Source organism: Falco naumanni, chromosome 9 (genome assembly GCF_017639655.2).
Source record: "Falco naumanni isolate bFalNau1 chromosome 9, bFalNau1.pat, whole genome shotgun sequence".
NCBI lineage: Eukaryota > Metazoa > Chordata > Aves > Falconiformes > Falconidae > Falco > Falco naumanni.
Genome location: NC_054062.1, coordinates 25,259,226 through 25,283,240, shown reverse-complemented (window position 1 = coordinate 25,283,240; position 24,015 = coordinate 25,259,226). Strand labels below are relative to the sequence as shown.

The following is a 24,015-nucleotide window of genomic DNA, read 5'->3' as shown; positions in this document are numbered from 1 at the left end:
GAGGGCTGCAGCATTTCAGACTTTGCAAGCACTCAGTCCCTGTGGCCAGTGCATCCTCTGATGCCCTTTGGTTTTCTGGGATTTGCCAGACCAGAGGTTGCTTAGCACATGGCATGAGCTCTGAGGCAGCCCTCCTGCTCCCTAGTTCCCAGGGACCATGACTGCAGCGGAGGAGCTGCAACCTGCTCTGCCGAGCAGGGATTTCTGTGTAACAAGCTCCAGTGCTTAGCTGTTTCCTCAGAAATTGAAAAAAAAAAAAAAAAAGGCTACAAAAAGGCTACAGAAATCACCTTACACAAGGTAAGGGAGATCCCGCCTATGCTGGAGATACTTCCAAAGATTGCCTGTTTACCTCAATTTTTTCTTTTTAAATTTCAAACCGTTTTGGTAGAATCATGCATGAATTTTTTTTTAATAACTGCAGAAAATGGTGCAATCAAACGATTAGATCCTGATTTGTTAGCTATTTGCTGGCATATGGGTGAGTTGAAAGATTTCTATGGTTATATGTTTGATGGTTTATAACAAACATGCTAAATTCTCTAAAAAAATTACATACTTTTGCTAGTTCCATGCTTCTTTCTATGCTACCTCCTCCTCTTATGAACTGATTCATGCAAAGTTACATGCACAGGGGAAATGAGTGTGACTTTTCATATACAGCTATAGATTCTAAATTAGCAGTTGCCATTAAGGGAAAATATTTTGAATTTATTATGGATTGGTCTCTGAAAACATTTAGGGAAGTAAAAAAATGAATCTAATGTTAGGAATATTAGAAAAGAATTGGAGAAACTAATTGAGAACATTCTTATGCTATAAGCAAACTAGGTGATGGCTTACTAATCAGTGTAAAGAATATATATGTATAGAATGGGGTGATGGAAGTGATCAAAGTCACAGCTTTCAGTCATCCAGATTGGGTTTTTTTTCAGCTTGGAAAAAATAACTGACAATATGATAAGTGCTGTGAACTCAGTGATACACGGAGGTAATTGGGGAATGATTATTTCCTTGTTTTCATGACACAAGAAATAGGGAGCATCCAGTGGAATTGTTTCATATAAAACAAACAAATATATAATTATTTTTATATATATATAGTGGGAAATAAGTTGTGGAACTCATTATCAGGGAATTTTTCCCAGCTAAAGGAAAGGAATGCCACTAATGTGTCAGAAATTCACCTGCTGAAGACAGACATGATGAGGATGCAGTTTCTGGCTTCAGGTATCTTCAGGCTTTCTAACTAGAAGCTATGTTCCTAATTTCAGTCACTGGGCATTTTATAAGAACTGCAGCAGGCAAATCTGGTTTTAAAAGCATTTTTAAATGTGTTGATTTAAAAAAGTAGGTATTTTGGAAGTTTGGGAACCTGCAATTCATGAGTTTTGCCTGTGGCCCATTGAACATCTATCTAGCTTCTGCACCAACACCATTTACTAATATTCCAAATTTTTAGTAAGAATATTGGGGTTTTGTTAACATAAAATAGTTTTTTCCTTTCAAATCCACTTTCTAAGACCAGAAAGCTGAAGCAAACAGTCTCATTAGGAGGGTGGGCAAACTCAGCTTGTTCTGGTGTTGTGACAGTGGTGACGGTGGCTGTAGCTGGAGTGTGTGTGGCTGTGGGCAGCGCTCGCTTTCACACACACATGGAAAGATAACTGACTTCTCAGCCTTCCATCGTGCATCCCTTTGACCATAACCATAACCCTCTTCCCTGCGCACATAAACCTGGGTCTGTGCCCTCCTCCTCCCATCTTCCAGCTGATGAACCGTGATAACCTGTGTGTGCTCCATGACTCCAGTGACATGTGGCAGGGGGTTGCCTGTGGGCAGGTGGTGGCAGCTCGCTCTGTGGGTCAGGGACACCCTCCGAGCTGTCTCCCTGTGCTGTGCGCCATCCTGGACGTTTCACAGCTTGGGAGCTCTCTGGCCTGATACGGGTACGGTGGGAAATGGTTAGTGCAACACCTTGGTGCAGGTGACTCCCCGAAAGGAACTGCTAGAGCTCAGCTAGTCCTGGGATGGACACCTTGCCCTGGGGTGGGAGTGTTGTGCTTGTGTCGCCCCGAGGGGTATTTTCTAACTTGTTCTTCGAAATTTCCCTTGTTGAACTGGGTGACCTCCATAGGCGGCATGGTGGCAAGCTCTGGAGGTCTGCGGGTCCTACGGCAGGACGGAGAAACGTGCAGGCAACTCGGCACCGAAGCGGCCTTTGCCAAGCGGCATCCTCCGCCCGGGCCGGCGGGGCAGAGCTCCGGCCGCTGCCGGCGCCGCAGCCGCTCCCGGCGGGGCTGGGGCCCAAGGCGGGTGCCCCCCCCCCACCCCCCCCCCCCCGCCGCCGGGATTTCCTCGCCGTGCGCCGGTGTGTCCCGGCAGCCGCAGCTCACCTGACCGCCACACGGGTGTGCTCCCGCCATACCGCACGGCGTCTGCCGGCCCCGGCCCCGCGGGCCCCGCGCCGCCGCCGGGCCGCCCCGGAGCGCCGCGCCGCCGGGGGTCCGCCCGGCCGTGCCGCCGCCGCGGGAGGCTGAGCTGGCCAGGGTACTGACCCGGCACGGTACGGCACGGCCCCGGCACGGCCCCGGCCCCGCTCGGCGTAGGGCTCGGCCCCTGCCGGCTTTGGAAACCATTTGGCATCCTCTGGGGCTCCCACATCTGGAGTTCTTCTCTCGCACTTCTGGCAAGGGCTGCCTGGGCTCGTGTTTTGCTGGGCAGTTTCTATTTTTTTGTTTTCACCGCCGTTCAGGAAGGCGGCGAGTGTCCTTCTGCCGGAGCCCCTGCTCGGGGGCTGCCCTGCCCACCGCCTCCTGGGGCACCTTGCTCCTCGGGCCTTTCTCCTTGCTATCTCATCCTTGAAGATCTGCGGGCTGCGGGCTCCTTGCTGGCTGTTTCCCTTGGGTTGCTCTTGCTGAGCTTTCCCTTGAGGCTCCAGAAGCTGCAGCCTGCCCGGTTCTGCTGGTTCAGGAGAGTGGTGCGGAGGTGCCGTTGCCTCCTCCCCTGCACCAAGCACAGCCTGGTGGGGTCTGGATGCCCGGGCACTGAGTTCTTGGGGGAGCTCCATACCCCAGACGTCAGCCCAGCGTTTAAGCTGGAGCTACAAGGAATGTGGGCTCCACCTCCATTTTTAGGTCTTGCACAAGTTTCTTGGGTCCTTCATCGATCTGAGAAGCCAGGACCTTGCGTCTGCTTCCTGAGTGCCTGCAGTGGCAGCTCTCTGAGCACCCCGTGAGGGTGACTGCTGGAGTGCCCCCACTTTCTGTGCCCTGCAGGCCTGCTCCCCAACTCTCCCAGGGAGAGTCATTTGTCTGAATGTGACCTGACTTCCTTGTGCTAATCCCTGTCGTGACAGCTCCATCACTGAACGACAGGACTCCGAATACCGCTTCTGCTCCTCATTCCTGGGCCGGGTTCCCTGGGCCTGACTGTTGTCCCCAGACCCTGCTGACAGCGTGCACCCCTTGCCCAGCCGTGTGTTCGCTGTGACCGTGGTCCCTGAGGAGGGAGGCAGGGGTGTCGCACGGGACCCGCTGCCACGTCCCCTTGCACTCTCCAAGGTGCTGTCCTGGCCCCTCTCCAGGAGGGCAGGGACCCTGGTCCTGGGCCCATGGTTCCTCCACATGGCTCCACGCTGGCTCTGGTTTGGGTTTTAGCAGCCCTCCATCCCTTTTAGGAAACAAACTTGTTTTGACCCAGCCTGGACTCCTTTACAGTGGTTTGAAGAGAATTGGAGACGGTGTATTGACCATCTGGTTTCAAACCTCTCTGCCTCAGTCTTGTTCAGATGTGTTTTCCTCTGTTTTGCCTTGGGGCTTTGGGTGGGTGTACAGCAATTGTGTTCAGTCCTGTAGAAAAGAAAATCCATCACCTGGAAAGGTGAATGACCATTCGTGAGCTCTGGGTGACACCAGTGGCCTTGTGCTGTGGGAGAGTGATAAGACTGTGTTTCTCAGTCTTCAGTTTTCCAAATATCTCACACAAAAGGGGTTCAGGATTGTATCATTCATTAGTTGGGCAGGGTTTGGATAGGCCTAAATCTTACCCAGTGTCTACCTAAGAGGCTGTGCACCAAAAGCACATGGTTGGGGTGTGCTCATTATCTGCCCTTTATTCCTTCCTCTTGCTCCATCTCATCTCTCCACATTGAAGCCCCTGTGCTGTATGTGGAAATATGGAGCCATATTTTCATGCTAGCTGGATGCTGCCCTGTCTCTACTCCTGAGCATGTTAGCTGTGGGTGGAGGAGGGAGCTCATGACCCTGACTGCAGACCACAGGTGCTTTAATGATGCTACTGTTCTGAGAGGTCTTTTTTTAGGCGGGCTTTAGAGAAGCTGTGTTAATCCCAAACTATGTAGTAAAGAAATGGACAGAGCACAACCTGGGCAAGACAAGTATAGTGACTCTATAGAAAACTAGGATGAGGCTCAGAGACAGGAGGATAATGTGGCTTCCAGCCTCCACCTCACCTTTGGAGGGGGGTTCCCTGCTAGGGCCCAAGACAGAGCAGAGCTCTGAACCTAGGTTTGCTGAACTTGGGATTTGACACCTTGAATGACAGGAGCATGACTACTGGAAACAACTTGTGTTCCTTGATATGCATAACAATAATGGAGCTGGAGAGTGCATGTGGAGCAAGATGTGACTCTCTTCAGACAATAAGCTCCTTCAGAAACTTCTAGCTAGATGGGAATTAAACCAAGCAAAGCGCAGCCTCGTGATGCAAAGGGTGACCTCATACAATGTGATGGAAGAACTCCAGCTTCCATCCTTCCTTATCAGTGCTGGCTGGCTAAGATTTTGTAAGAATTAGACACAGCATATGGTGCCTGTGGATCTGAGCATGTTACAGAGTTTATTAAACTCAGAAAGGGACCTTGCAAGGACTAGTTTGCACCGTTCCCCTCCTATTTAGACTGAACGCATCTTACTTGATTCTTGTTCTACCCTGCTTCCTCCATCTTTCTATTTCCCTAGCAGGTGAGTAGTTCTAGGAGAGGGAGTATAATATTCTTATTTCAAAATATGATTTATAAAATGCTCTTATGAAGAAAAACCAGTTGTTAGATAATTGACCTGCCTCCTGAATTGAATGTCAGGAATTAGAAGGGTATAGACACCGGTTCAAAGATTTGTAAGCCATGCTGACCTAACTCTAGCTGTGATGTCTGCAGTGAAGATGAACAAGGTGAGAACAAGCCTCCTTCATCACCTCTTCGACAGACAAGGGTAGATGGAAGCCAGGGGTCACCAGAATGGGATTTAGTGTTTTAACATTATTTAGTGTCAAACACACCAGTAACAAGGTTGTAACATAAATGCTGGGAGACTTTTGCACTTTCCTGCAAGAGAGCGGTCATCATTGTAGGAGCTCAGCTGCTGGGCAGGTGAAGGCTGGAAGGGGCAGTAGGCTCTGTAAGCATGTTGAAGTCAGTGACTTGAGCTTTCTGTGGAAGAAAAGGAGACTTGAGCAGAGACGGTTCATTGGATAGGTGGATCTGAGGGGTTTGGACCCTTTTTTTGGGTTGCTCATGCTGAGTGGTGGTTGTGTGGCTGTCGTGTTGGCTGGTGCTGATCCAAGCATCTGGTGAAAATAAAAGCTGAGGTTTGGCCATCTCCCTTTTTTCTTTCCCTTTTGCTGTAGACATTGTTCGCAGCGACATTGCCCTGGATAAGCAGAAAGGCTGTAAGATCGCCCAGCATCCTGACATAATGTTGGAGCTACAGAGGGAAAAGGCAGCTCAGATGCACTTGGTTTTGTTAAAGGAGCAGTTTTCAAACACATACAGCAACCTCACGTTAACAGGTAAGGCTGCAAGACCAGCTCTGGAGCCAGGAGATGGGGCTAGTTCTTGCTAACTCACAGGTGTGTTAAAACCCTCGGGTGCTTCACCTCTCTATGAATCAGCATCTCTCTGGCTGCCTCTGTTTCCTACCAAGATTACTGGGTGCTGGGAGGGAAAGGACCTGCAGGAGCTTGTGGTGGACTCATAAGGCCTCTGTGGCTGGCACCTACGCAGACACTCCAGATTTGGTGCCCCTGGACAGAATGTTTTCTACAGCCTGACCTAAGCAGAATACCACAGCACGTGAAGTGCTGGAGAAATCTCCCTGCTAACAGTTCACGTTGATGGGGCTGCAGCAATTACTAAATTTGGAGTCCTTTAAGCTGCAGCTGATTTTTTTTTCTTTCCAGAGCATGCACTTTGTGTGAACCCAGTAAATATTAAAGAGCAAATATAAAGGGATAATGGCCCAGACAGAGATGAGAGGATACTCTTTTTCTGGCAACTGTTTGTATTATCCAGGGAACAGAATCTCGAAGGATGGAGGACACTGCCACACTTTGGATACACATTTAATTGTGCTTATAAAGGACTGATGTCTTCAGGCAGTGAGTGGGCAGAAGGACGGGATCCCAGCAGCCATGAGTGTCCTTTCATAGCTGTTCTCCTTATCGCTACAGCTGGATGAGCCACAGACGATGGGAAGGAGGAAGAGACTAATAAATCAAACAAGTTCCCCTTCTCCTCTCGCTGGGTCCCTTTCCTGTGAAAGGCAGGGAGGCAAACAATTTTTGTGAGAGGGAGGGCCCTGTGCTCTGGCTAGGGAGGAGATGGCAAGCCCCATGGTGGCCCTCCCCTGCTGCTGGGCTGGGAGAGGCAAGTGAGTCCTGGGCAATCTCCTCCCCCACCCTGTCTGCTGTCCAGCCTCAGCCTTGAAGCCAACATGGGTCTTCGTCCTCACCAGTGCAGCAGTGAGCTCTGGCTCTCCTGGGGACATCAGTTGTGCTGGACCTCTGGGGGACCCACAGAGGTGGGACGACGATACCAGGGCTGGCAGAGGGCTTAGCCCAGGGGCCAGTGGGCATCGGGGCCACGAGTGTGGCTTAATTGCATCATTCCTGAGTGCAGAGTATTTAAATGGGATCCTCAAGAGCCATTCCTCATTCTCTGTAACGTAATCCACTTGGCTGTTTATTCCCAGTACAACTGCTGGAATCAACATTGTCAGCTTTTCCCCTGACAACTTGCTTACTTTCCACTAAACAAACTTCCCTCGAGAAGAGAAGCTGCTCTCCCCTATCCTCCTTCTCTCATTGCTTCAAAAGCTCCCCAGCATTGCTCACATTTTTAAGAGAACCTGCAGAGCAGAGGTGCTACCTGGTTATCAGCTCAGCTCTTAGCCTTTCCAAGTGTGTTTACAAGATAGTTCAGAAGGTTTTAGCTCTGACTCTCCAGGGGAGAGAGAACAACTTCACTGGAATACTACCCAAAGAACTATTTTAATGTCCTTTAACTCCCTTTGAATGTGAGCAGAGCAACTTCGTAATTGTTATGAAGTTTAATCTTTTATTTCATAGACGTAGTCTGAGAACATGGACTCTAGACAGCTAAGCATAATATTTAACTGGAACTCTACTAACTTGTGTAAATATTTCCCTTCTCCGTGATGGATCTGGTGTTTGGGGTGGGCAGAGGGGATTGTACATCTGTTGCAGCAGGGCATTCCTTACCTTCAAAATTCAATCAGCCAGAGTTTGCTTGAGGACTTCTTTTTGCTCTGCACAGTGGTTTTGTACAGTGCTGTAGGGAGTCCCCAGGTTGTGAGGTGGGGTGCGGGAGCAAGGATCCAGATCTGGCTTAGGGAGGGACAGTCAAGGACTGAGTTTGCAGGGACGGAGTACCTGGGGGATCCCTGAGAACTGTGTTTCCTCCTGGAGGTCTGTATCCAGGAGTCACCTGGCCTCATGCAGTGTATGTAGTGCGGATGACCCTCAGCACTCAGTGTCCAACCTAGACTGGAAGAATATTCAACTCCATGCCTCTGTGTAAGAGGGGATCCTACTACTGCTAGTTCCTACAGCACTTTAATTGTACCAAAGAAATGTAAATGGAGTGTCTTGCCCAAAGTCATGTGGTAATAAAGGTGCTTTACAATGGGATAACTACTGTAGGAGAACTTGGGAGTAGGAATAGCACCGTGAGGCATCTTTATTCCCCTGCTACTACCACTATAGTGATTTGGACAAAGAGTCTCCTTCTCTTCCTCCTCCTCCCATATGACATAGTTATACGAACAGCTTGAAAGAGTATAGATCAGGCCTCCCACGCTGCCTGCAAGTGTTGGCAAATGATATTGCCATCAAACTTTCATGGAGTTTCCTATGGCTTTAAGAATGAAAGCTCTTTGAGTGCAGGGAGTGTGATTCTGCAGTCCCTGTGGCATCAGTGTAAGTCGTTTTTTTTTTTCAAATCTATTCACCAGTTGCACATGGTTCCCAGTGTGCTCCTTATCTCGGTGATCAGGCAGGGTTGTGGTTTTGCACTGGGATTTCAGCTGCTCCCAGCAGCAGGTACCTCCAAGGTAAGAGGGTGTCTTAAAATGAAATGTGTTTTTTTGTGCTAAGACACAACTGAGACTGAGTGAAACCAGGCAGTGTTTCTGGCTCTTATTCCTTCAGGAGCACATGTTAGACTGGCTTAGGCCACTTTGGTTTCTCTAAGCAAGTATGAGCTTTCCTTAGCTCCCGTCTGCAGGCTTTCCCTTGCATCTTGCATTTGCTTTTTGTACGCGATCTTTCTAGACTTACTGAGCCTGCCTCACTGAGATCAGTGATAGTCTTTGATCTGTGACAGTACTATTTAAATGCTGTATAACATTTTGAGGCTTATTAATCTTTGCAGTTTCCCCCTTGGTGCTCAGAGATAGGTATCTCATTTCACGGGTCAGCATTCTCTGATGCTTCTGGGTAAGCCAGTGGTAGAGCAGGGGGAGAGTGCACAGCATCGCCTGCTTCTCTCTGGGAACTGGCGCTCTCAGCTCAGACCATGGTGGGATGGGGGAGGAGGAGGAATCTTTCCCTGGAAATGCTTCTCTGCTCCTTCCTAATCTAGTTAGGTGGAGCAAGCAGTGATTCTTTTATAGCTTGTATCATCTGGAGTAAAAGTTGCAATCATCACACCAGGCTTCCCTCCTATGCAGCCCTCAGGAGAACCGTTCAGGTGACAGTAAGGTGATTTTGGAGCCCTGGAGCTGAGGGGTGAATGCACAGCATCGGGCTGGCAGCAGGTGAGGTGTGAAGAGCTGCCCAGGGCAGCAGAGACACAACATGCATGCAGGTTTTAGAGAGTGGAGCAGCAGCAGGCAGAGCTTTGATAGATTAAATTGGAATTCCTCCACCTGTGGTGCCAGGTTGGGCTGGGTTAACATACTGCATTTGTACTTGAAGAGACTGGATGTCTGCAGGTTTCTGCACTGTTAAGTAAAGCCCGTTAAGCCCAATGGAAGAGGGAATTGCTCAGGTCAATAGACATATGTGAAAAACTGTCCCCTCTTGTATTTACGTGAGGTGTTAAGTGTAACTGAGCTTCCCAAGATACAAGTACAAACCATAAATATCCCTCTAGGGGTTCTCATCCTGAGGAAACCAAATAGTGCCCCACTTCTCATCCTGAGCAGTGGAAAAACATCTCTTCCTTCTGCTCTACCTTCTGCCTGAAGCTACAGTGCAGATTACTTCACTGCATCAGGAGACTAGTGATGACAGCTCTCCAGTCTGTCCTACCACACCACATCTGCACTGAGAAGCTAGTGAGGAGACTGCAGAGTGTGTGATGGAAAGCCCTCCATCCTGACACATCATGCAGTGCAGCCTCTCAAAACAGCAGTTAAGGGAGGAGGCCTGTCCCACAGGGCATACACTGCTCCCAGTTGACTCCCTGTGGCCCCAGTCTGCTGAGGATGTTAGCAGAGGGTCTTTTCCAGCTGCACTGAGAGAGGCCTGGGGAATTAAATCAGGTGGGAGCTGATAGGAACAGAGCTGAGAACTGCTGAAGAGTGTATTTCACTGTGTCCAACACTGCAATCAGGTGTTTTACATTGTCATCCTATAACCCCTGCTAAGGTCATTAGATAAACTGCCATAACAGCAGTTGTGAGTTCTGTGTGAGGCTTTCCTTGGGAGAGTCTACTTCTGGAGATGTTAGCAGCCAGGGAGAGACCCTCTTCATCCAGGGTAAGTGGTATACGGGTGCGTGAGGTGGTGGTGGTGATGGAAGGCACACACCAGCTTTTCCCAAGTGGGGATACGTAATGGTGGGATGAGTGGGGTGAAGCAGGACATGGGGGAGTAGAGCAAGTGTGTGGCTACTGTAGAGCAGTCATGTGTGGGGTGGCACAGAGCAGGAATGAGGGCAGTGTGTCTGCATGGAGAGCTTGTGAGTGAGATGCTGCCCCAGAGAAATATGTTTTTCTCTTCCCCCATGAAGACAGGGAGAGCCATAGTTGTACTTGTTTCTTGGCAGGGAATCACACAGCTCAGGTTGAGCACCTGTGGTGTTTGTGCTTCCTGCACTTGTGAACCTCCCCTGGTGATTCTGAGATTCCTGCTGAATTGCCGTGGTTCTGGGAGATGGTGGTCAGGACCCCATCCCATGGAGTGCTGGGTCCGGAGGGGGCTGGCTCAGAGGCTGCCCTCACGAGGGGTGCTGAGCAGAGAGCAGGGCGCAGGGCTGGGTGTGCTTTTGGTGCCTGTGCTGCTGGGCAGAAAGGCTGCTCCGCTTGTTTTTGCTGGAATTTCCCCCAGATATATGGTTTTATCCCCAGCTACAGCTAACTTCATGAGGCTGGAGGGGGGGCTGCTTTGAGATGGGACCTGGGAGGGTTGTTGCAGAGGTAGTATAGCTTTCTTGCCTTTTTGGCAGCTTGTTTGGGGTCAGCAGCCTAAACATCCTGTGGTCCGCACAGCAGTGATGCTCATCGTAGCTGGTTTTACAGGGTGCTGGTCTGGGGTGGTCTGCGCTGCGCTTGCTCTCCAGCTTTCCCTCAAGGAGAGAGCCGTCTGGGGCTCTGTAACAGGCCTGTGAGTGGCTTTTGGATCAGCCTGTCTGCCCTTCTGTCCATCGCAGCCCCTTACAATATAGATGTTATCCAGAGCATTGTACAAAATAGATCTGGAAAGGACCTTCAGAGGGCATCTTCTAGCCTTTTCCACGACAAATCAGCTGTACCTGGACCTCACTTGGGGAAAGGTGTATAAGAAGTGGCAATATATTTTATGTAATCAGCTGATACAGTTGAAAAAACAGACACATTTGGGGGGTTTTGAACCTTTTGTTGGGGCTGAAGAAGAAAAAGTAGCATTCAAAGCTAAGTACACAAAACATTTTCCCCGAGTTTGTTTCCTTGATTAGTACAACCAGGGTACTGGTGGAGAAGTCACATCAGCAAGGCAAAGACAATAATTTCATCAGGTCCTATGGGAAGGAGTGAGGGTGAGAGAATCACCGTGAAACACTGCGGGGTTTCCTGGGAGGAAGGGACTGGGAAAATAGTAATATGTCGTTAAAACAATATCTGTACTGAGCCCATAGTTAATGACCAGCAGTGTTGCTGGATCACTTTTGAGGATGGTTTGCAGGTGTCTTGTGAGACCTTGGAATCAGAGCTGAGGGGATGGTGCTGGGGAAAAAAAGTGTGTGGAAAAAACCCTCTTGTGACTGAGTATTTTTGTGCCATTATCAGTTGTTTATATGAGCTCATTCTGAAGCAAAATGTTGTTTGTTTTTAGTACACAGGTTGCTGAAGGTGTTTGGTGCATAGCTGAAATATATCATGTTCCTGGGCATATGCATGTGAAGGCAGCAGGGTGTTGGGGCTCAGCAGCCAGGCACCAGCATTGCCCAAGTTGTGGGGACATCGCTGTTAACTGGTTCAAACTATGTGGCTTTATCCTTGTTCTTAAACCTCTTGATGTACCCTCCCACAACAATTTGTTCTAGGGTGTATTTATCTATATCATTATGGAGTTGTTTTTAAAATCTCTTGCTTCAATTTAAGCCCATTACGGCATGTCCTCTCCCTGTGGACACAGAGCAGCTTACAGTGCTCCTTTCCTCTTTGCAGAAATCTTTTACATATTTGAGGCTTGTTATCGTGTTTCCCCGAAGACTTTTGTTCTCTACACCGAACAACTGCCTTTCATTTGCTCTTTCCTCATGGCCATGTTATTTTCAAGTTGAATGACATGTACGTGGTTGATGCTGCCTCTTGAGGTCCCTTTCAGCCCTCTTTAAATTTTTTTGTGGTTCTGTGTTTTGTTGGGGTCTCTTGGGCTCTCTCCATTTGGTCTGGGCTGTTTCTGAAGCACGTTGCCTTGAAAAGAGCCCAGTATCGTAGCTGAGGCCTTTCTTGACTGAGAAGAGCAACAGGGTTATTTCATGTACCTTGTGCGTGACACTCGTGTCTGTATAATCCTCTATAATCATGGATTTTTTTTACAATATTGCTTGTTCATGCCTGCACTTCTCTATACAGTCTCCCAACCAGCTATGTATTCCCAATATGGAATTAACTCTAGACTATTTTCCTAATTTTCTAAATAAAATGTTATATGAAACTGGGGGTAAAGCCTTACAAAAGTAAAGGTGTAGAACATCTGTTGCCTCTATCTCACAAATGAGACCCTTTTGCTCTAAGAGAAGGCAGTTGCCTTCACGTGGCAGGGCTGTTGCTTCCAGCCCTTCCTTGCAGATGGATTGTTTGACGATTTGTTTCAAAACTCTTCCAGGATTTGAAGTTGACTGTCCTGCAATTTCCTTGATTTTTCAACTTGTTGAATATAGCCACCACATTGCCCTTTTCCAGTCTTTTGAAACCTCATCTGTCTTCCAAAAATTCCTAGAGATAGCTGCTTATGGACCTCAGCCTATTTGAAAACATCAAACTTCAGTAATCTTCATTTTGCTCATGTGCTACCACCGTACCTTACACTTCTGCTCTGCTGCTTTTAATTGCATTAACTTTGTGCTCTTAGCTATATCCTTTTTTGTGAAGTCTGAACCAGCAAAAGCATTAAACATTTCAGCTTTAACTTAGAGTTGTTCGCTATTGTGAAATTGTGTCCCAATTTATACCTCCTTGCTTCCTGAGACAGCTGCGAGCCAACCCCCTGGGATCCCCTGCCTCCTCTTACCCTAATTAGTAGTTTTACAACTCGTTGTGCACTGATGGGGGGGGGTGTGTGTGTGTGTGAGAGAGGTCATGAAGGTGAATCTCTTTTTCAGGTGACACTCTCTAGTCTGTTAAGCAATACTTTGGCTTTCTCATTATCCAATTTGGTTATTGCTTTTGTAACTGTGAGGAACATGGCTTAGTACAGCGTGTTCAGTATTTATCAAGTTCAATTTGCTGTCTGATTTAACTAGCCTCACAAGAGAAGATATTTTATAAATTGTGCATCTTAAAATTAGCAATTATATTATAATATGTAATGTCATTACCAGAACCAGCCAGTTCAGGGTGCTTTGTAGAGAATAAAGAAAACGCATAAACCTAACAGAAAACAGATTTCGGTGGAAGGGGGGAGGGCTGACATGCACTAACAGCTTTGGAAGGGCTTGTGGCGTGTTCAGTGGCATAAACCAATCTATTAACCTTTTTTCCCTGCTCAGGAGGTGATGAACTCTTTGGTCTGCCTCTTCCCACCGATGTAGTTATCAAATGTCTCCTTGTTGCCGCTGGTGATCCCTGCTGCGTGCAGTTTCTGTTGAACACTTGGCTCTTTCGCTCCGTCTGTCTCTCCTGATGCTGTTCCTTTGTGCTCATCCACATCAGCCTGATGGAGTTTCCATTTCTCCTTCATGTGCTGCAGCCATGGAGGAGTCTGTGATTTACCCTTATCGTACCTCCCCCCCCCCCCCCCCCCAATAATTTTCATTTGTTCCCTTATCTTGCTGTGCGTTTACAAAACACCATCTTTCCTGAACTCCCTTTTCATTCTGCACGGAATCTCACTTGCCAACCCCCTGAGTTTACTGAAGTCTCAGTCCTTACAAAGCACTGTTTCTACCCTGCTGCTATTTTCCCTTCTATTCCTAATAAGTACACACACTCAGGCTCCCTCACCCATGGTGCTTTCCACCTTTATGTTTTTTCCCGGGTTTTCTCTCCTGATGAGAATAAAACCTCGAGGAGCCTCCTTCCTAGTTTTATTCCTGTCTCTTCTTTCACCATTTTTTTTCTCTGTGCGTTCCAGGAACTTGATGCAAGGCTGCGTCTGATGTCTTCCTTCTCTGGCAAATGTGTGGGCAGTTAAAGGTCCCTAATTACCAGTGGGTTCTGTGTTTCAGATGCTCCCAATAAGCCTGTGCTTCTGATCTCCCTGATTTTGTAGCCTAAAGCAGACCCCCAGTGTGCCAGTGTCTGGGCTCCTTCCACTCTTACGTTACACAGTGGTTTTTATACCTGCCCTTTGTACTACTGAATTTCACCTCCTGCTTTTGTGCTGGGCCCCCAGATCATCCAGACCACCTTGTGTGATATTTCTCATCTGCTGTGCTGAAGATAATTTTCCTCTGTGTCAGCATCGTGCTTAACTCTGACTTCCAACCCCTGGAGCTTGCTTTGACTTCCCCCATCAGGTTAGAAACCTCTCTCCCGCCGCTCTACTGTAACGCCTGTGAGCAGCAGTCTCATTGTGTGGATTTTCCTCTTTCCATAAGCTGAATAGATTTGGCTCCTTAAGTTTCACTTTGCTAGAATCCCTTCATAGCTCCTCCTTTGTCCTGTGACCATGCAGGACAGACTTTTCCATCCTGGAGATACAAGCTCTATATTGTTTTCCTGTACGTGTATTATCTTGTGCTTGGCTGAATTAAAGCATGCTTGGTTGGATGGTGGCCATTTAGCTGTACAAATTGGATCACAGGGTAAATGGGGGCTGTTTTGTTTGTTATTTACTAACCTACATTTGCGCTATCTGCAAGCTGCCTCTAAGGATATTATATTCATATTTACCTGAACGATTGATAAAAACACTGCATCCTGTGTGATGGGAAGCAGATGATGGATATGTTTTTGTCTCGTCAGCCACTTCTGTCCACCTAGTTATGCCAAATTATTTCTATTAATGCAAGTTCTTAAATCAAGCTATAACATCGGTTAGACAGGACTTGATTCTGTACAACATATGTTGGCTGGTAATTAGCTGAGGCATGAATATAATGAATTATTGGTAGATTCTCATATTGGCTTTTAATTACTCTGTCTAGGTCTGCTTTCAGGCTGACTGACTGTCACCCCCTCGGTCAGCTAGTCCTGCCTAAGCACGGGCATGGGGTTAGGGCTCTCCTGCCCTTCTAGAATTACTTGGCATTCCGAGATTTATTAAAAATTAGCATCAGTGGGTCAGAGATCTCCTTAGCGCACTTGGAGGTGCAAATTATCCAGGGTGGGTGACTAAACAGTGTTTATCTAAAGCAGATGTTATCTAATGTCTCTTGGTCATTAGTAAACTGTGAAGTATATCATAGTCTTATGAGTTCATTATCATATCTTTCCCCCCCAATACAAAGCATGTACATTTAGAATTTTGTAATTACATTGGTAATTTTACTGTGTGCACAGAGTAATGGTTCTACATCTCTGTTCACATTTCCCTTCTTTCCTCTATATTTAAATTCTCACTAACTCGGCAAGTCATGAATTTTTCCATCATGTTTTTTAAATTAATTTTCTACACTTTGCAATTTGCAGTTGGTTGCTATTTCTTTAGCTTTACAATCATGGCTTATATTGTTTTCTATTATTGCTGTCTATACCACTGGATAAAGATGCGTTTCCAGCCAAAATCCCCTTCCAGCATGGTGATGGAATATGCTGATGTTGGCCATCTAAAATAAAGCAAAAAAAGCCTTTAAATATTCCGTTGGATTCTTTTGTCCAGTATTTTCTTCCCAGTAACTTAATTGGATAATTTTCCTCAGCCTGGAGAAGTTGAAGCACTTAATCCCAGTCAGAAATACATACATTATGGTCCTATTAGCTTTTCTCAAGTGCAGGCTTTGAGGAGGCAGCCGCTGATGCAGACAGAGCAGGGAACTCGATGTCAGTTCCCTGCATTAAAAAAAAAATCATAGCAAATTGTGACACAGCAACAAATTTTGCTACAGTTGGAGGAGTATTGACATCTTCAGCAATCCAGACACCATCCTGTGTATTTGCTCCCTCTGAAAAATAATAGGAATGGTTATTCATGTGTTGCTGGGAAGCTTGCAGCCGGGAACTGGGTATGTGTGTCTGTGGCGTGCGGGACACATCTTTGACAGACCCATGCCTTGTGGCTGGGCTAACTCATGGTGAAAAGAGGGGAGAGGCGCGGCTGGTAAGCCTGGCTTGGCGGTGAGCAGCGGGGATAATCTCTGTGGCTGGACCCTGGCTCCTGCCTGCACTGTGTTGCTCGGTGGGGGCACTGCCTGCTGGTGGGAACACAGTTTGGTTCCCAAGGCTTGTTCTCCAGTTGCTTGCTCTAACCCCTTTTCCATCTGTCTGTTCATTTATTATTTACCGCTTTCTCTTGCTCTTTTCTATGTTAGCTGGTTCCTGATGCTCCTGGTTCAGGAAGGGGCTGTGTTATGGAGAACATGAGGGCAGCAGCAAACACCGCTGTACTGCTCCTCTGCCAGCCCTCCTTATTGTGGGGATAGGACTGTGTGGTATGCACAGTTAATTAAATTATGTAACATCTTTTCAGAATTGAAAAAAGGGTCAAAATCCTGGAAATGAGAAGTTCTCGGAGTCCCCCATGCAGTCCATGCTCTGCTTTTTCAGAGGCTCATACTGGGGATGGATACGCTGGGGTGGGAGAGTAACGTGAGAGCCTGTGGATATGCATGCTTTGTGCAGCTAAAAGTGGTGTGGGGAAGAGCGAGGTTACAAGGTGTTCAAAAGAAATTTTGGATCTCTCTTTACTTCATTAAGTTTTATATTGGGTTGCTGTGCCAAGAGACACAATCATTGACTTTCTTAAAGAAATGAAAAACTCCATGAATTTAAATAGATTTTTTTTTTCTGTTGAAAAGGTGGCAAAAGCAAAGGTTTTGCAGGAGAAACTGAAACCGGTTCAAATATAATTCTATTAACTAATTAGGGAAACCCTGGAAATGGGACCGAGACTTGCAAGCCTTTTTTCTTCTCTTTGCTGGGGCACTCCAAGAATTGGATCACCTGGGGAAAGCATGTTTAAGAAATACCAGATGGTCTCTGCGATGCTCCAGCTGTGGACAATCACTCCCAGCCAGGCAATCTGCCTTGCTGTCGAAGCCCTCTAAAACTGTGCTGCCCATTTGTCATGCTTCTCCAATTGCAGCGCTCTGGATAGCTTCTTTTTTCCTTGTCTGGCTCTTCCTTTCCAGTTTTTATCACCCACCCCCTCCATGAGCTAATGTAGTAACATCCCTTCATTGGCTATAAATCCATTGAAGAGCCATATATAAAATATTACTTTGTTAGGGAAGATTGGGAAACATCTGTTTTTTACCCGTAAGAGTCAGTCTCTACTTGTCTCATATGGCGATGTGACTATTTATATATTTGTAAAGTAAAAAGGAGAGAAAGATGGGAATCCTAGAAATAATTTGAGTGGAGCCTCTAAACGGAGGAAACTGATTCAGCTCTGGGATTTGTTTGGAGGCTAATGGTGTGGGGGGAAGTGGGGGGCACAGGCCAAGAAACTGCATAGATGTCTGATAAACTAACAGTTGTACCAACTGCAGAAGGTCCTTTTGCAAACATTTTGATTTTCTATAACTGCATATATAACTTATCTACTGCATAGAACAGGAAACTAGGAACAGTGACAGTCCTTAGGTAAGTAGGAGACTATACCATAGGGGTGTACATGCATAGCAGTAAAAGTATGTATCTATGGAGGCGTTGCATTTAGGTGGGTATGCCAGGACGCGATGTCTAAGCCTGCTGGCATGAACTGCCTGTCTTCCAACCTGCTTAGCACTAGTGCTGTCTGCTTTCACTCACACATATGGCACTTAATCTGTATCTTAGTCCCCTTGTGGGACAAGGGTATTGGTTTCTGTGCATGCATGGGGAGGGCTGGCTCTGGGTATCCCAAGGTGGCAGTGGTGCAAGAGCAGGATGCTGAGGTGGCATTGTGCCTGCTGTGGGTCATGACGTGAGAGCTTGGGGGGATATGGAGCCTCTGGGGCTGGTGTGGGAAGTCCCAAAGAGCCACCTAGGCCTAGGATGCTTTGTTCGTGTTGCTGGTGTGAGCTGTGGAGTGAGGGGTTCTGTCAACCATGCTGAGGTTGTAGGGACAAGTATGTGTGAGGAGGGTGCTCGGGGTAAGCTGGGCAGGCAGGGTGGTTGCACCTCCAGAAGGCTTCCTGTGATGCTGGGTGCTTTGCGTGTCAGGCAGTCACACTGCCAGTCTCTGAGCTGCTCAGCGGGTGAATATGGAAGAAGGAAAAGGAGATTTCAGTGCTTGAATGCAGGTGATGGCAGGGTTTGCCAGATGCCCATGCCACAGCTGCTTTCTGTACCCTGTGAGGCTGGCATATAGGAACAAAGTGCCAGAGCTGCTACTGATGGATGCTGTTTCATGCAGCTCTCTTCCTTTCCTGGCCAGGTTCAGAACCCTCAGCCTGCCCCTTTGCTGCACAAATGTGAGATCTTGCTCTCTGTTCTCCTTAGGGCTGTGGATTGCTGTGTTTGGTTTGAATCCAGCTTGCCCATCTGAGGTGGGGAATGCCTCAGAGGAGATGTCTTCCCTCCCTCTGCCAGCCAGCCTTGCACCTCCCACATAGCCTCTATGATGAGTGGCTGGCTGTTCTCCTCAGCCTGGCCAAAACCAAACTCTGCCTGTGTCTTCCCTGCTGAGCCCATTTGTGCCTTTCTGCAGGGCTGTGGTTGACAGCCATGTCTTCCCTGTGGCCATGGAACGCACCCGCACTGCTCCTGCTCCCCTTCTCCCACACACTAGTTGCTGCACTGTGATACCCTCCTGCTGGGCAGGAGCTCAGCCTCTTCTGGTGGTTATCTGCCTGTGCTATAGCCTCGTGGCCCTTCTGCTTGGCTTTTGAAATTTTTCCTCTTTCAAGCTTCCTCTCATTCTCTCTCCTGTGGTGCTATGGCGGCCTCTCTTGCTAATTGGACCTTGAGTTCTCTTTTCTTCCCTCTCTCCAGTTCGCTGCCTGGGTGGTGTTGAGCTGGGCTCTGGTAGAAGCTCCCCAAACCTCATGCAATGCCCCCCTCCAGCTGGTGCAGCTCCCTTGTAATGCTAGTGGCAAGTAAAAGGTTATTTTAAAATACTAAGATATTAAATAGACATTGCTGCTCTAACACCTGCTGTATCTCTGTCCTGTCTGTGCCAAAGCCTTCAGTTATCTTGCGTGGCATGTCAGGGGACCAGTGTAAAGTCTGCTGCTTGGCTTTGGCAAGCTCCTGCAGCAGTGAGCCCTGTACAACTCTGAGCTTAAAAGTGGCATCTAATAGAACAGTTTTACAGGTGAACGCACATTCATGTGTTTTGATACTGGGTATGAATTCGGACTTTACAGGATTAAAGAATATAGGCTAAATCTGAGGTGGAAGTGGATAATGAAGAAGGAGCTGGAGATGCTGCAGGCAGCTGGGTGCACATGAACCACATGAGCAGAGCAGCCACTGGGGGGACAGGCATGACCGGAGCCCTCTAAGGGTCAATAGGAAGCTCTGATGTTGGAAACGGTATTGGTGAGGCAGTGTTGGGTGCCACGTCCAGTTGTCTTGTCCATTTTAACAAAGAAAAGATGCTGTATAATTGGAAAAAATTCAGAAAAGAGCAATAAATGTGACTAAATCCTGGGAATATGGAGCTATAGACAAGATTTTAGTAAGATTCATCTACTTAGGGAAAACTAAAAGGTGACTTAATCATAATGTACTAGTATCAACAAGGGGAAGAAAAAGTTCAGAGCAAATAGCTTTAAATGTTAGCAAAGAAAGGTACAAAGAGAAGCCTTGATTTAAAGCCTAATGCAGGACAACCCTGGGCTAATAATGTGCAGATTTATAATGCTAAGAATAAAAGCTGGAATGTTTCTACCTAATATGAGGTGGATTAACAGCCACCGTCAGCCTGAAAGCCAGACTCCTGCTGAAACTGTTTCAGACAGAAGTTACAGGTTTTGTGTAGTAATTACCAGCCCCTATCAAGTGGGAAGAAAAACTATATTATATTAATGGTCCTTCCCATCCTTTTCATCTGAATAAATGTGTAATGTGAGTGTTGTGCCTCCCAGAGAATAGGTGATGGCAGGAATTAATTGCTCCCTGGAAACAACTAAATTTGTTAGCCTTTGCTAGTATCTTGGCCAAGTGGACCTCTTGCTCTGCTGGGAACAAAGCTGAGCTTGGACTACAGGCTCCAGTTCTCTCCTGGTTAAAAGAGGAGTTGAACTGAGCCCCTGCCTAGACCTGAACCTGCCTGGCCTTGGTGTGACATGCGTTGGTACTAGAAGAAAGATCAAATTTAGGTCAAATTTGTTTGGCCAGAGGTAGCTGAATTTAGGAAAGCTTAACCACTTATCCTTGCCATAACTACCCCCAGGAGGGAGAAGATATGGTGACCAGGACAGCAGGGCAGTCTTTGCTCCCTGCCACCAAATCTTTCTCTGAAAAATGATCCAGAGACCAACCAGCTGAGATGCAAGAGCTTCCCCAGGAGGGACCTATGTTTGATACAGTAGTCTTTACTCTCCTGGTTTATTTCAAAGCTTGTTCTCCCCCTCCCCGCCCAAAGATTTAACAGATATTTCATTGAGTAAATATAGTAATGCTACTTCTGAACTTTGGTGTCCTAAAGTTCATTTATGATCTTGCTGTATATAAATTCCCACATCTAGGATTTTGACACAGAAATAGTCTTCGTTTGATAGAATGTTACAAATTCAAGTTTCAGAAATTATCCTCTTGAGCCATGTCGATGGTGTTTGGCACCATGACAAGTCATTAGTCAATCCTGAAATAGTCATCAAGCAGAGAAACAGCTTATTTTATATACTGTTTCTTAGAGAGTTAAATATTTCCACATATTCAGGCTCTGGATCCTTTCCAAATGTTCAACCTGTAAAGATATTTGAGAACCCCAGGACTTAGGCTCTTTCCAAAAAATGATAGATTTCACTTGAATTTTCACAAATGGAAAACCACAACTCCCCATAGCTGCAAAGAAGCAGCTGTCATACCAGGTACAGAGTATGAGAAAACACTTTCTAAAGGCTTCAGGGACTTCCCATTATCTGGAAGTTTTTAGTGCTCTTAAAATTTGTGAAGAAAACACTGTGTTTTTTTCCGGCTCAGCGTTGCCTCAGATAATCGGCCGCACCTGTTTGGAAGCGGCACTTCACGTTGTTCCCTTACACAGACCCTTGCACGTGTTTCTGTTAATTTTTCCTAGAAACTCAAGTGTCAACAAATTGGAGCTGTTGCATTGCAACTTTGTGCAAAATCCCAAATTAGTGTCTCTGAGCACTTTGTCATGGAAAGTCTGTGGTCGGAGTGACTGAGTCAATTTTGGAGTTTTCTTGTTGAAATCCTAGGGTGGGGGGGATACGGGCAAAAAGCTACTAAAGAAATCAATAGCTCCAAATTAATAGTTTCAAATCTAAAGTTCTGCTTTTCATTGTTGTTGCTGTTCTTCTCTTCAAAAAGGGGGAATTTCCCAATTCAGAAATTGGGATAGATTTTGGTAATTGGCTTGCCTTTGGAAGGGTTAATTTTTGTTGCGATTCAGCACAGACATGCGTGATGAGAATTTGGGAAATGAGGAGTTAAGTCATGATTATGTATATCATTGTTCCACATTTAAAATAATAGTGCTTGGATAATTCTGATGTTGGGCTTCTGCTTTTATTGGCTGAGAGGTTGCCAAAACATGTGTGTGTTGCTCTGAATTGGTAAATGATTCCTATTTATAGGACAGGTGTCTTCTGATGTCCTGAGTTCAGTCTGTTCTGTAATCCCAGATCCTGTTTCTGATCTATGTTTAATAATGTGTGACAGAAGAAGATAGGAACCTTGCAGACCAAATCAGGCTAGGAATGTTTTGAATTTAGCTCTGCCCAGCAATGTCCGCTTGTTATGCAGGGTATCTTTTAATAAGGGACTTGCCCTTCTAAAATTCATTTTTGGACTTACTTTTTTTCTGAAACATGTTGTCCTTTGGCTCATTTACATGCAGCCTGAAGGCTGCTGAGTGTGCCAGCCTCCTTCCTTTGCACTGACTCAAGAGGAAAAATGCTTTCTTACGTATATAACGTTTTATGCAGCTTTTTTAATACAGGAGCCATAATGAGGCAGGGCTACAGGGAGAGGCATGGTGGCAGCAGTTGTGCAAATAAACCCTTGTGTTTCATTTCTAAATGAAACCACATTTTACAGCTATTAGTTTGGGCTATGTGGTATCATCAAGCAAAGGGTCGGATTTGTTGCAATTAGTTATGCAACTATCAAAATGACTCCCGTTATTTTGCAAGCTGGCGGTGGAAATGAAGACAGACCTGGTTATTGTGATGCTGATGCTTCTGCTCTGGTCATTATACTGCATTTTGAAATAATAATAATTAAAAAAAGCCCCTCAGCTTGAAATGAACGTGGAGCCAATGGAGATGTTTGATAAGGGGGAAGCAAAAATATGATGAAGCGCCTCTTCTACAGAGTGTGGCCCTTGGAGCTGGTGGTTCAAAAGAGGTGCAGGCTGTTGGGAGGAGGGAGAGAAATGCAGGTTTACAGGCGGGGGAAGCTCTTGAGATGCCCAATTCGAGGGAAAAGGTGCAGCTGCAATGCCAGGGGCTGGGGGGGAGGGAGGAAGGAGTGGAGCTCCCTGCCATGGCTGCTGCCCCATCACCCTCTGGTCTGTCCACCACAGAGCTAGGGCCTGTCATGGCATGTCTGGCCATGGTGTGGGATGGCAAAAGCACCGAGGAGTCCCAGGCGCACATGCTGCTTGCTGCAGGGTGGGTCGGCAGAGTGGTTTGCAAGGAGCAGCTTGCTGTCAGCTGAGTGCTGAGGATACCATTGTGCCAGAAAAGGAACTGGGTCTGGGGGGAGGTGGAGGGGGCCATGAGAACTGGATGGGAGGTTTGGCTCTTTTTCAAGCAGTTCTTGAAGCCAGATTAGTCCTCTTCGCCAGCTGGTGTGAGATGTTAGGTTTGTGTTATTTCTGGCAGCCCCACGGGGACTGGGAGTAACTCCATGCCTCTTGTTTCTCTTTGCAAGGACAGGATAGTCCAGAAGTAGCACAAGCTTTGCATTCCTGTCCCCAAGAGATGCGAGTCGTGGTTTGACCTAAGGTAGAAGGTGTGAGGAGAAGGACTCAGGCTGCCATGCTTGTCTTTCACCTCTGATGCCACCAGCTTCCTCTGCTGGGTGCATCTCCTGGGCTAGTCAGCTCTTCAAGTGGCCATCTCTCCAGGTTCCCCCAGATGTGTTCTGTTGTCTGTCATTGTCCAGCCAGATATGGCGTGTTCAAGTGTCTCCTGGCCTTGCATGCCGTTGTGCGTGCACAGAGACTCTGACTGGACTGCCCTGTGTCTGGGAAGCCCAGATGTGTCCACAGATGCAGGAATCCTGATGGGCTGCCAAATGTCTGGAAATGTAGGATATGCCCACATGCATAGGAGCCTTGAGCTGCTGCTTGTCTGGAAATTGCTGATGCTTTTATGTGCAAGGGATTGGACCCTCTTGGGGAGTTTTGGATGGGCCAACTGTACATGTGTTATGCAATTGCTTTAGTGCGCTTGAAGGAAACAAGCCCTCAAAGAGGAGCTGGTGTGTGTGTCCGAGCCTAGTATGTCCCCAGAGGTTTAGGATTAGGTTTGCTGCACATGCACAGACCACTCTGTACAAGCCTGCATACTTTGGAAATCCCTGCCAGACTGTCCTAATCCTTCATGTTTTCTTCCTAGATGAGGGTATTTTCCTTCAGGATATAGTAGGAAGGCCCTCCATGTCGTGATCTTGCTTTGAGGCAAGACCTTGTATTTTTCCTGTGCCTAAAATTCTTTTCTGCCTGATCCTGCAGGGATCTGTACCTTCCCGTTCCCCTTTGCAGCAGAGAGGAGCAGAGGCTGTGGGACATGGTGACTAATGTGCATCTGACATGCTGCTTGCTTGTGTTGGGACATGGAAGGACTAACTCTAGTGTAAGCTGCTGTGTTTGTACTGTGGCTTT

At 47.0% G+C, this 24,015-nt stretch overlaps 1 protein-coding gene across 2 annotated transcripts in view; it reads left to right on the top strand.

Moving 5' to 3' along the window:
• The window catches only part of HPSE2 (heparanase 2 (inactive)), a 112,492-nt gene that overhangs the window by 7,983 nt on the left and 80,494 nt on the right, over positions 1-24,015 (top strand). For both annotated transcript variants that reach the window (XM_040606201.1, XM_040606199.1), the window contains exon 3: positions 5,650-5,811. In XM_040606201.1, the coding sequence (XP_040462135.1) occupies positions 5,650-5,811 (162 nt within the window). The remainder of the gene's footprint in view (positions 1-5,649; positions 5,812-24,015) is intronic.